Raw genomic sequence first — 11,952 nt, forward strand, 5'->3', positions numbered from 1 at the left:
GACAGACGCTGGACAACAAATACTTACGAACCCCTCGGTCACGTTGCCAGCTTCTTTGAACTTCTTTGTTTCGAGCTCTGTGACATGCAGAAGTCTTCCTTCGTTTTTACTGCTGCCATGTTTGGTGCCGTCGCAGATGAAGCTTCCTGTGAGCAACCGATAAAAACGATTGCAATCAGACGTTGATTTACCTGACATTCACTACATGCGAGAACAAAGCCATCATTTCATCTTATTTTTATTGGGAAGAGCTCAGATGTTCAGGTCGACACACCAGCTTCATTGAGAAGCGCATATCTTGGAATTCTCTCCAGTGGCGGCGGCCAAGCGCTGATTAATGATTAAACGAATTTCATATTCGAAATTCAAACTTTCCTCATAACGCGTCAGACATTGAATGTCTGCCCCGATACCTGTGTGTATACACAATGCTCTTGTCTTCTGGACTTTTTCAAGCTTGTTCCATCCTATTCGAGGTACTACCGACTGCTTTACTCCCTCCGGTGGTGGTCCAACCCGTTATGATATCGAGTCATCTCAAATGGGTTTATGATAGTGAGAACATCGGTGAATGATGTTGGTTTATCTCTCTTTCGATTCTCTACTAATGGCATCGGATGTTCAAGAGCACCTTTAGTATCACAGTACGTTAAATAACGTGGTCTCTTGAGGATCTACACTGATACTCCGAACTTCGTAGAGTGGATCTGCTACTATTCAATTTACATTTACCAGACGTTCTTCATGAACCGGGCCAGCTACGCCGAGGCGTACTGCAGAATAAACTGGGTAAGACTTCCCTCATGAGTCGTGCTCGATTTTAGTATCTGACTCAAACATGTAGGCTAACGTCGTTGAATGTGCCGCATTGAACTACCATTCCACACAGAATGTTCATGGAGGCAATTGCGTCCCTCCTGATCAGACCTGGTTTGTCCAGTGAGTGCTCGGCGTTACCAGCAGCTCGCCTGATCGGCTAATCAAAAAATTCCAGAGCGTAGACGAAACCCTGAAACTGAATAGTAAAGACCTGATTTACGGGTTTTACATTCACGCTTGTAATTTGATTCAGGTAGTTTATTCAGGTGGTCATTCGAGTTCTGTTGATGAGTGACGTACAGTAGTGCTCTTTCCTGGGATCCCAGCGGCTTTCACGTACCGTGATTTGTGTTAGGGTGATCTGAGACCGAAGACATAGTGTACAAGAAAGGCGATACTACATGTAAGTTGCCACTATATGGGAAATGGATAATTATGCAACAGACGACCGTGACGGACACAGCGGGGGTATGAGGGGGCGTGAATGTCCGTCGGCGCTGAAGCTGTCAGAAAAGGTCTTCAAGCGTCATCTGCTTGACAATGTCCTAAGGGTAAAAAGACTGAGCATCAGCAGTGAAGCGAGAGAAATGTCCCCAACCGTGTTTGACACCATCTGGGCAAACTCTTCGAAGCTAAGTTTTCCGTCACGATCTAGATCGCCTTCCATGATCGTCTTGTCAACTATCTGCTGCAGCTGTTGGTCCTGTTTCAAAGAATGATTACAACGAGTTCCAAAATCGTTGGGTAAGCGCAGACAGACCTTAAGATTGTTCCCAACCATCATTTTCAATACCAGAAACAGCTCTCCATTGGAGATGAAACCATCTCGATCCACATCATAAACTTTGAAAGCGACTTGATATCATGACGTCAGGCCAGGCTGATGAACCAAAATGGGAGACGCACATCGTAGCTTCTCTTCTCGCCCTCCTCGACTGCTAAATGCGCTCAATCCACCCACGAATTCTTGGAAATCCACGGTCCCTCCTCCACTGCGTAAAAATTAAATTATGAGTCGGTCACGGAAATTGGTGGACGCACTCTTCGTCAAAGATTGCGATCATCCTTGAGGCTAATGGGTTGGTAGCTATTTGTGGTATTTGCAGAAATTCTTCGCGATCTATGGAGCCTGAGCCATCACTGTATATGCAATGTGCATTATGAGATCGGTGGTAATGATAGTCGATTGGAGAAGTGATATAGACCTGTCTAGCTTCATAAAGCGTTTCTTCAATCTTTCCAGCTCAGCGGATGTGACTGTGCAGCACAGTCAAATGAGTATCGCAGAGCAGAAGTGGTTTGGAACACAGAACGCACAGTTGGACCGCTTCTGCATGTCCTCCATGAACTGTGACGCTGTTCATCGCGGGGTGAGTGGAAGATGAATGCGTCATGGGAAATCTGATAAACAAACGTGTTTGACCCATGGCTCCTAATTAAACTGGGCAATCTATGTGATTGTATAACAAGGATGGGATATATCAAGTCGGTTCGGTTAGATCTTGTGCTCGGTGATGAGAGGTAAGGGCAAGCTGTATTAATATGTAGTCGTGAGAAATTACGACAACTCTTTGTACGCCTTCTGTCATCATACCATAGTACTGGTCGCGACTAACGGCGAGCTGGAATTCGAGGGCAGTGAATGTTGCGACAATGGCGAGCCAGCATCACTCAGAAAGCTGTGAAGGATACACGGATACAACGGAGACAGGTTCAGTTTCGGGAAAATAACTTCACCCTTGCATCGGTCGTTCTACATAGAAGTTTCCGCTGGAATTGCAGATTACACCGCCTCAACAGGTCATCATCACAGCTCGATGCTACTGGGTATGCCAGTCGTACTCATACAACACTCTGCGCCAAGTCTGAGGCTACGCTCTCTGATGCGCAGCGTAGAACTATATACGCACTCTCCACTCCGGCTGGGAAAGCAGGCATAGCTGTCATTCGGATTTCTGGACCCGACGCTCTTGACGTCTGGCAACGAGTGACGCGCAGAAATAAGTCTGGAGCCGTACCGACACCATGGATGTTCCAGCGCAGATACGTCGTCGACCCAGAAACCGAAGAGAGACTCGATGACAGCTTGACTGTCTTCTTCAAGGGTCAGTTCTGATTATTTGCTATAGGTCGTGGGATATTTGGTTATGTGCATTAGGTCCAAAATCATTTACCACAGAAGACACTCTTGAGCTTCACATCCACTCTGGGCGCGCAGTGCTCTCTGCAGTGTTACGTGCACTTGCTAAACTACCATACTGTCGGCCCGCTGTCCCAGGCGAATTTACGAGACGTGCCTTCGAAGGTGGCCGACTTGATCTCACCCAAGTCGAGGGTCTGCGCGACTTGATAGATGCTGAAACAGAAGCTCAAAGAAGGATTGCTGTCAGCGGAGCTGAGGTAGGAATTATTACTGGTTTTAGGACTTACAACTTACTCCAGATGTTCCTAGGGGGCTGCGAGAGCGCGATATGCTGCGTTAAGGTCACAGATACTGGAATGTTTAGTTTTTGTTGAAGGTTTTATCGATTTTGGCGAGGACGTGGACGAACTTGGACAGGAAGCGATGATTAGAGAAGGCAAGTCCTCTACAGGCTCATTTGCAATTCCATCTCAAGTATATTAGCTCATAATCGTGCATTGAATATCATCAACAGCATTCGATCTCACCTGCATGACAACCGTCGCGGGGAGATTTTGCGCTCTGGAATAAAACTCGCGATATTTGGACCTCCGAATGCTGGCAAGAGTAGCTTGTTTAATTTCCTTGGCAAGTCCTTAAAGTCACGCTTTTTGAGATCTTAATTCGAATACTTGATTGTAGCTCAGCGTGATGCGGCTATTACATCACCCATTCCAGGAACTACGCGAGATGTGCTCACGCTCACTTTGGACATTGGAGGTTTTCCAGTCGTTCTGAGCGACACTGCTGGCCTGCGAGAAACATTGGACACTGTAGAGCAGGTAGGGGTGGGTCGTGCAGGTAACGCGTATGTGCAAGTCATAATACACTATACCCTTTTGTTAATGGTTCGCTCAGCGTCAAGGAGGCTGATCTGTCTCTTTGTGTTCTATCTCTTCCTGATGTTTTATCCTCTCGAGACAATGCCCTGGTTCGAATCCCGGATGAGGTCAAGAACCACTTGAAACCAGATACCCTTTTCTTGTTGAATAAATCTGATACTATCGCGAGCCTTCCTCTCAACCAGTCTCTCACTTTCACGGAGCATGGCAATAACTATAATAACAGCAAACAACCCCAGTTCTGGACAGCGAGTCTTCGCACATCAGAGGGTACCCAGTCGTTTCTAGATGGTCTCGCACAAGTTTTACGATCAAGGTACTTCACACAGATCAGATATCTACTGGCTGGATGGACATCCTGACTTTCCTTAATAGATACAGCGATGGTTTCGATTACACCAGCCCGCTCATCACGCATGCTCGCCATAGAGATATGCTTGAGCGAGCTGTCATGCACTTGGAAGAGTTCATCGCCTTCTGTAAGTCCATTTGTTATGCTTCACTGATGCACCCTACCAATTCTGCTCGACTTCACAGCTCCTTCGGAAGTAGACATCGCCGCAGAATCCCTACGTTATGCAGCTCGTGCGATTGGTTCTGTTTCTGGATTAGATGTCGGCGTTGAGGAAGTTCTGGGCGGAATATTCAGTTCGTTTTGCGTTGGAAAATGACTACTGACCTTGTATGATTCTACTGTCAATGCATGATGTTGTGCGACTCGTAGACCGTCCATCTTGATCAGTCTTAGCCAAGTAGTAAGCATGGCAGGGCAGAAATCTGTTGCTTGCTCAATAGTCTTTTTCCTCTTACCATGCCTTGGTTATTCACGTGGGTGGACATCTCAAGGTCTATCTTAATTAATCATAGCCAAGTGGCACCAGAACAGATTCCTCTCAGGTGGTGTGGTTCCAAAAATTCCAACCTATTATTACACCTTGCAGATCCTGGAATATCTGGGACATCTGAGACATCTGACCCATGGCTGACTTAGCATCATGTGTAGTTCCTACATACCTGATACAACATTGACATGTAAATGATAACCAAAATATGTAAGCATGCTCACTGTGTGCATTGCTGAAACCTTTGTGCTTGCTGTTGCACACAGCAAGCTCAATTATTCTATACTTTTTTTGTAATTCTTTCACTGTACCATTTAATTGAGTTTAATTTGGTTTACACAAGAGTAATTGGATGAGTCTGTTCCAAAGCAGACCTGTTTCTCCCTTTGGGTCTTCCCCTTGTTGTCTTGGGCCTTGCCCTTTGCCCCTGCAGCTCTTGCCCTGTGCAATTCAGCATGACAAACATGCCATTCACATTTTTATTGCCACCTCCTTTAGTGGAGATAGCAGTCTATGTCAAGTGAGACAAATTCAAAATGGCTCTCTGCCTTTTCTCACTTGAGTTTCTCATCTCGCTAGGTACACTGTTGTTATCCATTCAGTTGGTATATTCTCACTTGAGTTTCTCATCTCAATAGTGTAGCAGAATTTTGTGCATTTATAATTATTGAAACTATGTTTTCTCATGTCCAAGCATGCTGAATCTTCCTTTCCAAATGCCAAATCCTCCTGTGCATTAAGGGAATCCATTTCAACCAACAAGCCATTAGGGACTACCTCAACATTATCAACCATTTTAAATGGGATGATATTGAAAAACATCAGCAAACTACTTGTTTTGGATACAGGATTCTTACAGCATTACAACCAGCACAGAGCCACACAGTGTGCACAGCATTACAGTGTACAGACTCACAGAGTCACACAGACCTACACGGTAAGAAGTTAGTTGAACCTGTGGTTAAACTGGTCCTTTTGGCACTCAATACATATATAAATTTTGTGCGCCATTCCGTTTTGAATAAAGACTGAGTACTGAGTTAGGACAAGATCTGTCGGTTAAGTATAAACAAGAACAAAGTGCTAATGTTGAGTTGTCCAGCAGCCGCCGAGCGTAGGGCCTCAGGCTCATTGCGAGTTTAACCTGAGGTTCAAACTTGTTTGGTCTATTCGGCCATAAGCGATTTATCCTGGGAACAACGCCAAACAAGGGCCACACCTCATAGGTACTATCTGCGGAGGGTGTCCTTGAGTTATTCTTCGGCAGTCTCTCCATACACTCTCAGCACAATAATTGTTGGATCAACAGCCTCGTTCGGTCATTCCACTATGTCCAAAAACAGCATATCCTGCAAACAATGTCCCGCAAGATGTGGGGCAAAATAGCTAAGTTGAAGCAAAAATTTCACCAAGTCCTTGAACCTAACTGACTAATACTTAAGCTAATAGTAATATGTCATGTCAAGCTTGTCTTTCCCTCATCACGTCCTCCCACAGCCTTCAAGGTGATACCACCCTTACCTTTCCAGCAACTGCTGACTCTGTCTCATGTCCTCTATTGTAAGCTTTTCGTGTCTTTTTCCCTTTTGGCACTTATAAAAATGCCTTCTGCAACTCTTGTCACAGTACATCTCGGTCATTCTCCACGCACATCTGCTGCAATGTTTGCATATGTAAGTCTTCCTATTTCTTTCTATCTACTTTACTAATTTTATGTCATTCATCTTGAGTCACATTCCACATCCGCCCGTTGCACTGTCTTCCTTTTGGTACTGTCTAGCGCTGTCTTGCATTGTTATTTTCGTGCCTTCTCTTGCAACTTCTTGTACTGTCTGGGGTTGTTCTGCTATATCTTGCTGCTCATTCTGTCTACTTGTGTTGCTACCGCTGTTATTGTCTTACTGTAGTTTTAGTAACTATCCATTACATCTCAACATTGAATGAAGTTTTTTGTTTCATCGCTTGTGTGAATTTATTAAAGCCAGAACAAACAACCAGTACTACTCCAATGTCAGCATAAGGACCAATGCTACCCGGCATGCAGTACTATGCTACTCTTGGCCTGGAGACCAACACTATTGAATCCTATCAAGCTGATCTTCACAAGTGGAGGTTTGCTGAGGCAGATACATAGGCTCCTCTGTGACTTGAATCTATTCTGTAACCACTAAGCTTACCAGTACATAGCTCATTGATCCTCATGTTCTGGAACAGCCAGTAATCAGGTTGCAATCACCCTCGTCCCCTGGATAAAAATAATATTGCAACCGGCGGCTAAAGTTGAGGATGTCCTCAGGTTCAAACTACATTGCCCGTGGGACAAACACCGCGATAAACCGAACTTGAGTGTCACAACAAATGTTGCACTTCAGATTCAATAGTACTGAGGCGCACGGGTCCTTTTCACACTGCGGTTGAGTCTGAAATTATCCTATTTACAACTATTATAGGTTAACCCCAGGTGCATCCAACTGTCTTGCTGTGTACAGAGACCCACAGGAACTTTGCAGAGATCCACAGGAACTTGCAGAGCACCATTGACTTATTTTATTTTTAAATCACAAGTATCAAGTATTACTCAAATTACAGTAGTTGCTACATTAATAACACAAAGTGCGAAGTCTTATGACACTGAACGTAAGTCCAAATCACACCAAATTGATATGATACATTTTGCAATATAGGCTCAGAATATGATTGTATAGATGCTATTACAAAAAAATCTACAAAAACAAATCTTTCAATCCTCTGAGAGCACTTGAAAAAATTAGATATTAGCACTACATACACCTCATAAACAAATGAACAACATACTACCATGACCAGAAATCAAAACAGATTTTGAATGCCAAAGTGTTTGCTCTGAGCATGTAAAGCTGCTCCTTGTCATGACAGTGTGCATGCATCCTACATGCATTTCTGCATCAGCCAATTTTTTTTGCACTTTTCATTCATAGTCGCCAGTAACATATGCATATATTTAGCTGGTGAAGAAGGCGCTTGGCAAGGTATTGTTCAACATGTTGAACCTCCAGATCTGCTCTTGCCATCTCAAGTCAGTACATGGCTTGATGATTACAAACTAGACACATCTTCTGAAGGTGCATTGTCAGACTGTGAAAGCCTGTGTGAGCTCAAGGGAGATGATTTGGAGCACAATTTGAAGCAGCTCCAAGCAGAGGCTGACTCGGAAGCCCCCAGGTGGACAGCACCTGTTGATACATTGTTCAAGATAATCTCGAGGCCAAAGACAAATGTTGTTTGGAAGAAGGCAGAGCAAAATAGATCATTGGGACATAATGGACTATTAAGTCATACTCAACATCGGAGGGATAAGCTGGTCTGAGACCAAGCTGAACAACAAAAGAACATGAAGACATTGCATGTGTCAATTCAAATAGATCATGGATTATGCTCTGATATGTACCTGAGTAGAAACAATCCACAGATTGCATTTATGCAGCGGTAGTGTGCACCCAAAGACTCGAGCACCATGCAGTCCATACCCAATATTGAACAAAGTGCACATGAAACTATTTAGGATGTGGCTGCACCGTGGCAACCACACAACACAATCAATTTTACTGGATACCTTTCTGATGAATCTGAGGACCATTTTGACTTGGAAACTGATGGTGAACACAAAGAGGATGAATATGGAGTTGCAGGAAGTAGTCGAGGTGTAAGCAGCTGCTTGCCCACTGTTCCACCACTCAAGTGGCATAAGCTTGAGATCCCTTTCCGCATGGAGCATAAAATCAAAAAGGAAGGATGTGCAGATAAGAGGCGTGTGGCATTGGAGGTGATTGAAAGGCTGCTGAAGTCAAAAAAAAACGATGGTTAAGTTAGTGGTCCAGATGGTTTACAAGCAAAATGGACACGTACCATTCAAAGCATCAGAATGTGCTGCTGAAAGTCATGGGTTCGCAGCTGTCTGGGGTGGACATCAACTGTGCAGTCGGACCCATAACTGGGTGTCAAAACAGGAGCTCCCTCAATCATTGACTGGTCGCCATGCCAAGGTGTACTCATTGCTTGATGATTCAGTAGGAGCTGCAGAGCTTCGCACATATGTTCATTTGAACAAGTGGGCAGTCAATCCTGAAAAGCTGGCAGAATTTTCAAAGAACAAATTGGTGCCCTTGGAAGCAGAAAGATATCTTCATGTCATTGTCAATGATGAGATGCCTCGTGGATTGAAGCAGTACATGGAGCTGGAGTTTGTTTTCTCGAATTCACCTCAAAGTCGGACGTGGAATTTCACTCATCACTGTGCGCTGATGGTTGCATCGAGAAGGCTTCTGATACATGTCCCATTGAAAGGGTCTTTATTTTGGTGGCCATGACTGGCCTGATGTGATCTCTTATCACAAAGAACATTTCTTGCCAACAATGAAGGAATACAAGTGACAGCTGGTTCACTTTGTCATCGGAGACATTGAATCAGAGCTCAAGGACCCAAATTGCAATTTTGTGGAATGTTGGCTTGTTCTCTGTGCACATGATGAAATGACAGCACAATCAAATGATGCAAGTGATAAATACTGGGTGTTCAAAGATCAGTTCGAGTTGCAAAAGAAAGGGGTAGGCTGTGGCCTCCATTGTAGTGATGTGATCTGCTTCACAGTGGGACACCTGGTGGATGCAGGTAAATTGATGGAGTATGGAAAGAATCACAAGGGTTATTGGAATGGTGAGATGTTCATTAAACAGGTGTGGGCTTTTGTATCGCTAAATATTGATTTGAACTGAAATTTGATGTGATTCAGCTCAATGAAAAAATTATTCCAACATTTGAGAATATTCACAGACCAGGATATCAAGCATTATTCCTGATTGATGACTCACAGGGGCACTCTGCATATGCTGAAGATGCATTGCTCATTTCTCGCATGAACATCAATCTAGCAGGAAAGCAGGCTCACATGCGAAATGGATAGTTCATGTGTGATGGCATCCAGGTCAAACAAGATATGGTGTTTCATCCACACCACCCACAGTTCCCAAATGAACCCAAAGGAGTCAAGACCATCCTTGTTGAAAGAGGCCTCTATCAACCTCAGCTGTGTGGAAAATGTGCCTCCAAGTGTAATACTGATGCAATAGCTTGTTGCAACAAGCACATCCTCAAGCTCCAGCCTGATTTTTGGCAGCAAAAGTCCCACATCCAGGAATCCATTGAAAAAGCTGGGCATCTCTGCATTTTCCTGCCAAAGTTTCACTGTGGACTCAATTTTATCAAATATTTCTGGAGGAAAATCAAGAAATATCTCTGGGATAACTGTGACAGCACTTTTGAAACATTGAAACATAATATGCCCCTGGCAATGGAGTCTGTGCAGCTCAGTACAATCTGACTGTGGGAACATCACATGTACTGCTGGATGGAGGCATACCGGACAGGCCTGGAGATGAAAGATGCTCAATTTCTACAAAAGCATATAAAAATTAGATTTTGTTTGAAGGAGGTGGGAACCTTGCACAAAAGTAGTGGCCACTAAGTGATCCACACCATACAGCACTTGAATCAGCCCAGATCATGATGCTACAGTTGGAATGACAACCTTGTTTGAATCTCATCCAAGTCATGACTTTCGGTACTACCTCAAGATGAATTGGCCTTTAATGAAGACACAGTAATCTACAACAACATGGACATGGATGTAGACATAGACATGTATGAAGATGAGCATGCTGGTGTAGAGGCAGGTTATGAGGAAGAAGTTTATGACGGTGCAGCGAAGACATATGGCATTGGAATGACATTTATGAAGACTTTTGACTCTGATGAGTATGCTGCGGAGAGGATGGATAATCCCTACTTCCCTTTCGCTAGCAAACCAGACAGGGAGATGGCAGTATTTCTTCTTCAGTCAGAGCTCAGCATGACAGATATCGACAAATATCTTTATCTTGAATTTGTAAGTCTATCTGTATTCTACTGTAGCTGTGTCTGAACTTATGTTTTTAGACCGGAAAATTACCCCTCTTATTTTGCTCTTCAAGAGAGCTTCAAGGATATGCAGAAATGCTACCATCTCCTCCTCGATAGAAGTACCAAACTGTCCTCACCAAATTTCTGACAACAAAGACCCTTCATATCTTTTACTAGGATGCCATTGAGTGCTTACAGTCACTCCTTAGTCACCCCTTGTTAGTTGATAGCTTTGACTTCATTCCATGGAAAGTCTATGAGTCTGCTGAACATGTGGTTTGTATTTACTATGGTTTCATGACTGGTAACTGTGCTTGGGAAATTCAGGTACGTTTGCCTCTCAATTTACTGACTTAGTGTTGCTAATTAAGAATACAGGAACACCTCCCTGATGGTGCAACTCTGCTTGGCATAGTCCTGTCCTCAGACAAGACTAAGGTTAGCAATCTCTCTGGCAATCACTACGCTCATCCACTCCTTATCACTCTTGCAAATATCAACTCTGAGATACATGACAAAGGATCCCTGGAAGCATATGTATATCCCCCTCGCAAAGTTCATCTACTGAAGCAAGCTGCATGCCTGGGTGTCATGATGAGCGACCCAGCAGGGTTTAGTAGATATTGCTTCATGCCACTTGTCGCATATGTAGCTGATACACCAGAGGAGCTTACAATCATGTGCATTACTATGAATGCATTGCCTGTCATTCCTGATGCCCAAGCTTCTCCATCACCTGCACAAGATGTCCTGGGATCACAACCTCAGGTGGTGCATAAAAGTAGTTGGCGCGAAGGAGAAATTGACTTTTGTTTTGCATTACTTCAAATGTGCATTGGGTACTGCACTTTCAAGGAAGACATCTCTGATCTGAAGCAAACCTTGGGACAAGATCATCACAATGTCCAGCATTATATCATGGGTATTATTGCTGATGCTGCCCCTGTTGAATTCACAACTGCCATCCAGGCCCTTGTTGAATTCAGATATCTTGCTCAAGCTCCATGGTTCACAGATGGATCTCTTCGACTCTTCCATTGACACAAGCAGTCTATTATTGATGCCGGTGAAGGTTCAACGATACTGAGAGGAACAAATGATGCTCCTGACTGTATCTATAAATGTTGTGAGGTCGCGCGTTGCCTAGTCTGCCATACTTGAGACGAGAAGTGTGTTTGACCCTAAAGGGGAAGTGAGTGCAGCAAGGATCTAGAAGTAGGCGCTGAAGGCGCTACTGGTTGGCTGATGTGAAGCGCGGGAAAGTGCGCGCACATTGTAGCACTCGAGCTTGCGCTAGGCTCGTATTCAACTACATAATTCACGATTCATGTC

At 44.1% G+C, this 11,952-nt stretch overlaps 4 protein-coding genes across 4 annotated transcripts; 3 read left to right on the plus strand and 1 right to left on the minus strand.

Annotated features, from left to right (window-relative positions):
- Positions 1 to 1,028: 1,028 nt before the first annotated feature.
- HD556DRAFT_690670 (uncharacterized protein) lies at positions 1,029 to 2,353 on the minus strand. The gene is made up of 9 exons (XM_041311316.1): positions 2,234 to 2,353; positions 2,137 to 2,175; positions 2,025 to 2,076; positions 1,861 to 1,959; positions 1,726 to 1,811; positions 1,580 to 1,674; positions 1,418 to 1,522; positions 1,160 to 1,364; positions 1,029 to 1,100 (listed from the first exon to the last, which is right to left on the minus strand). The coding sequence occupies exons 1-8, from the start codon at positions 2,244 to 2,246 to the stop codon at positions 1,326 to 1,328; spliced, it is 528 nt and encodes a 175-aa protein (XP_041157681.1). The 5' UTR covers positions 2,247 to 2,353; the 3' UTR covers positions 1,029 to 1,100; positions 1,160 to 1,325.
- On the plus strand, positions 2,291 to 4,574 carry HD556DRAFT_1520478 (tRNA modification GTPase TrmE; the record flags this gene model as incomplete). The annotated part of the gene is made up of 9 exons (XM_041309152.1): positions 2,291 to 2,340; positions 2,620 to 2,924; positions 2,978 to 3,219; positions 3,272 to 3,398; positions 3,446 to 3,589; positions 3,644 to 3,809; positions 3,860 to 4,159; positions 4,219 to 4,322; positions 4,381 to 4,574. 9 exons carry the CDS (start codon positions 2,291 to 2,293, stop codon positions 4,512 to 4,514), a joined length of 1,572 nt encoding a protein of 523 aa, XP_041157682.1. The 3' UTR covers positions 4,515 to 4,574.
- A 3,968-nt stretch (positions 4,575 to 8,542) lies between these two features.
- On the plus strand, positions 8,543 to 9,625 carry HD556DRAFT_1446007 (uncharacterized protein; the record flags this gene model as incomplete). The annotated part of the gene is made up of 3 exons (XM_041307025.1): positions 8,543 to 8,957; positions 9,313 to 9,398; positions 9,455 to 9,625. 3 exons carry the CDS (start codon positions 8,543 to 8,545, stop codon positions 9,623 to 9,625), a joined length of 672 nt encoding a protein of 223 aa, XP_041157683.1.
- Positions 9,626 to 10,336: 711 nt separating this feature from the next.
- Positions 10,337 to 11,661, plus strand: HD556DRAFT_1310498 (uncharacterized protein; the record flags this gene model as incomplete). Its single annotated transcript, XM_041300418.1, has 4 exons — positions 10,337 to 10,606; positions 10,819 to 10,947; positions 10,999 to 11,236; positions 11,273 to 11,661. 4 exons carry the CDS (start codon positions 10,337 to 10,339, stop codon positions 11,659 to 11,661), a joined length of 1,026 nt encoding a protein of 341 aa, XP_041157684.1.
- Between the last annotated feature and the right edge of the window lie 291 nt (positions 11,662 to 11,952).

Source organism: Suillus plorans (assembly GCF_016647745.1).
Source record: "Suillus plorans strain S12 chromosome Unknown HD556scaffold_48, whole genome shotgun sequence".
In the NCBI taxonomy this organism is placed as follows: domain Eukaryota; kingdom Fungi; phylum Basidiomycota; class Agaricomycetes; order Boletales; family Suillaceae; genus Suillus; species Suillus plorans.

Excerpts from the sequence above, each read along its gene's own strand:
- HD556DRAFT_690670 (XM_041311316.1), bottom strand. Across the intron at positions 1,960-2,024 it reads CGCTTTATGAAGCTAGACAG|TGATGGCTCAGGCTCCATAG; the intron begins GTCTATATCACT and ends TTGCATATACAG. Across the intron at positions 1,365-1,417 it reads CCCAGATGGTGTCAAACACG|GACATTGTCAAGCAGATGAC; the intron begins GTTGGGGACATT and ends TTTTACCCTTAG.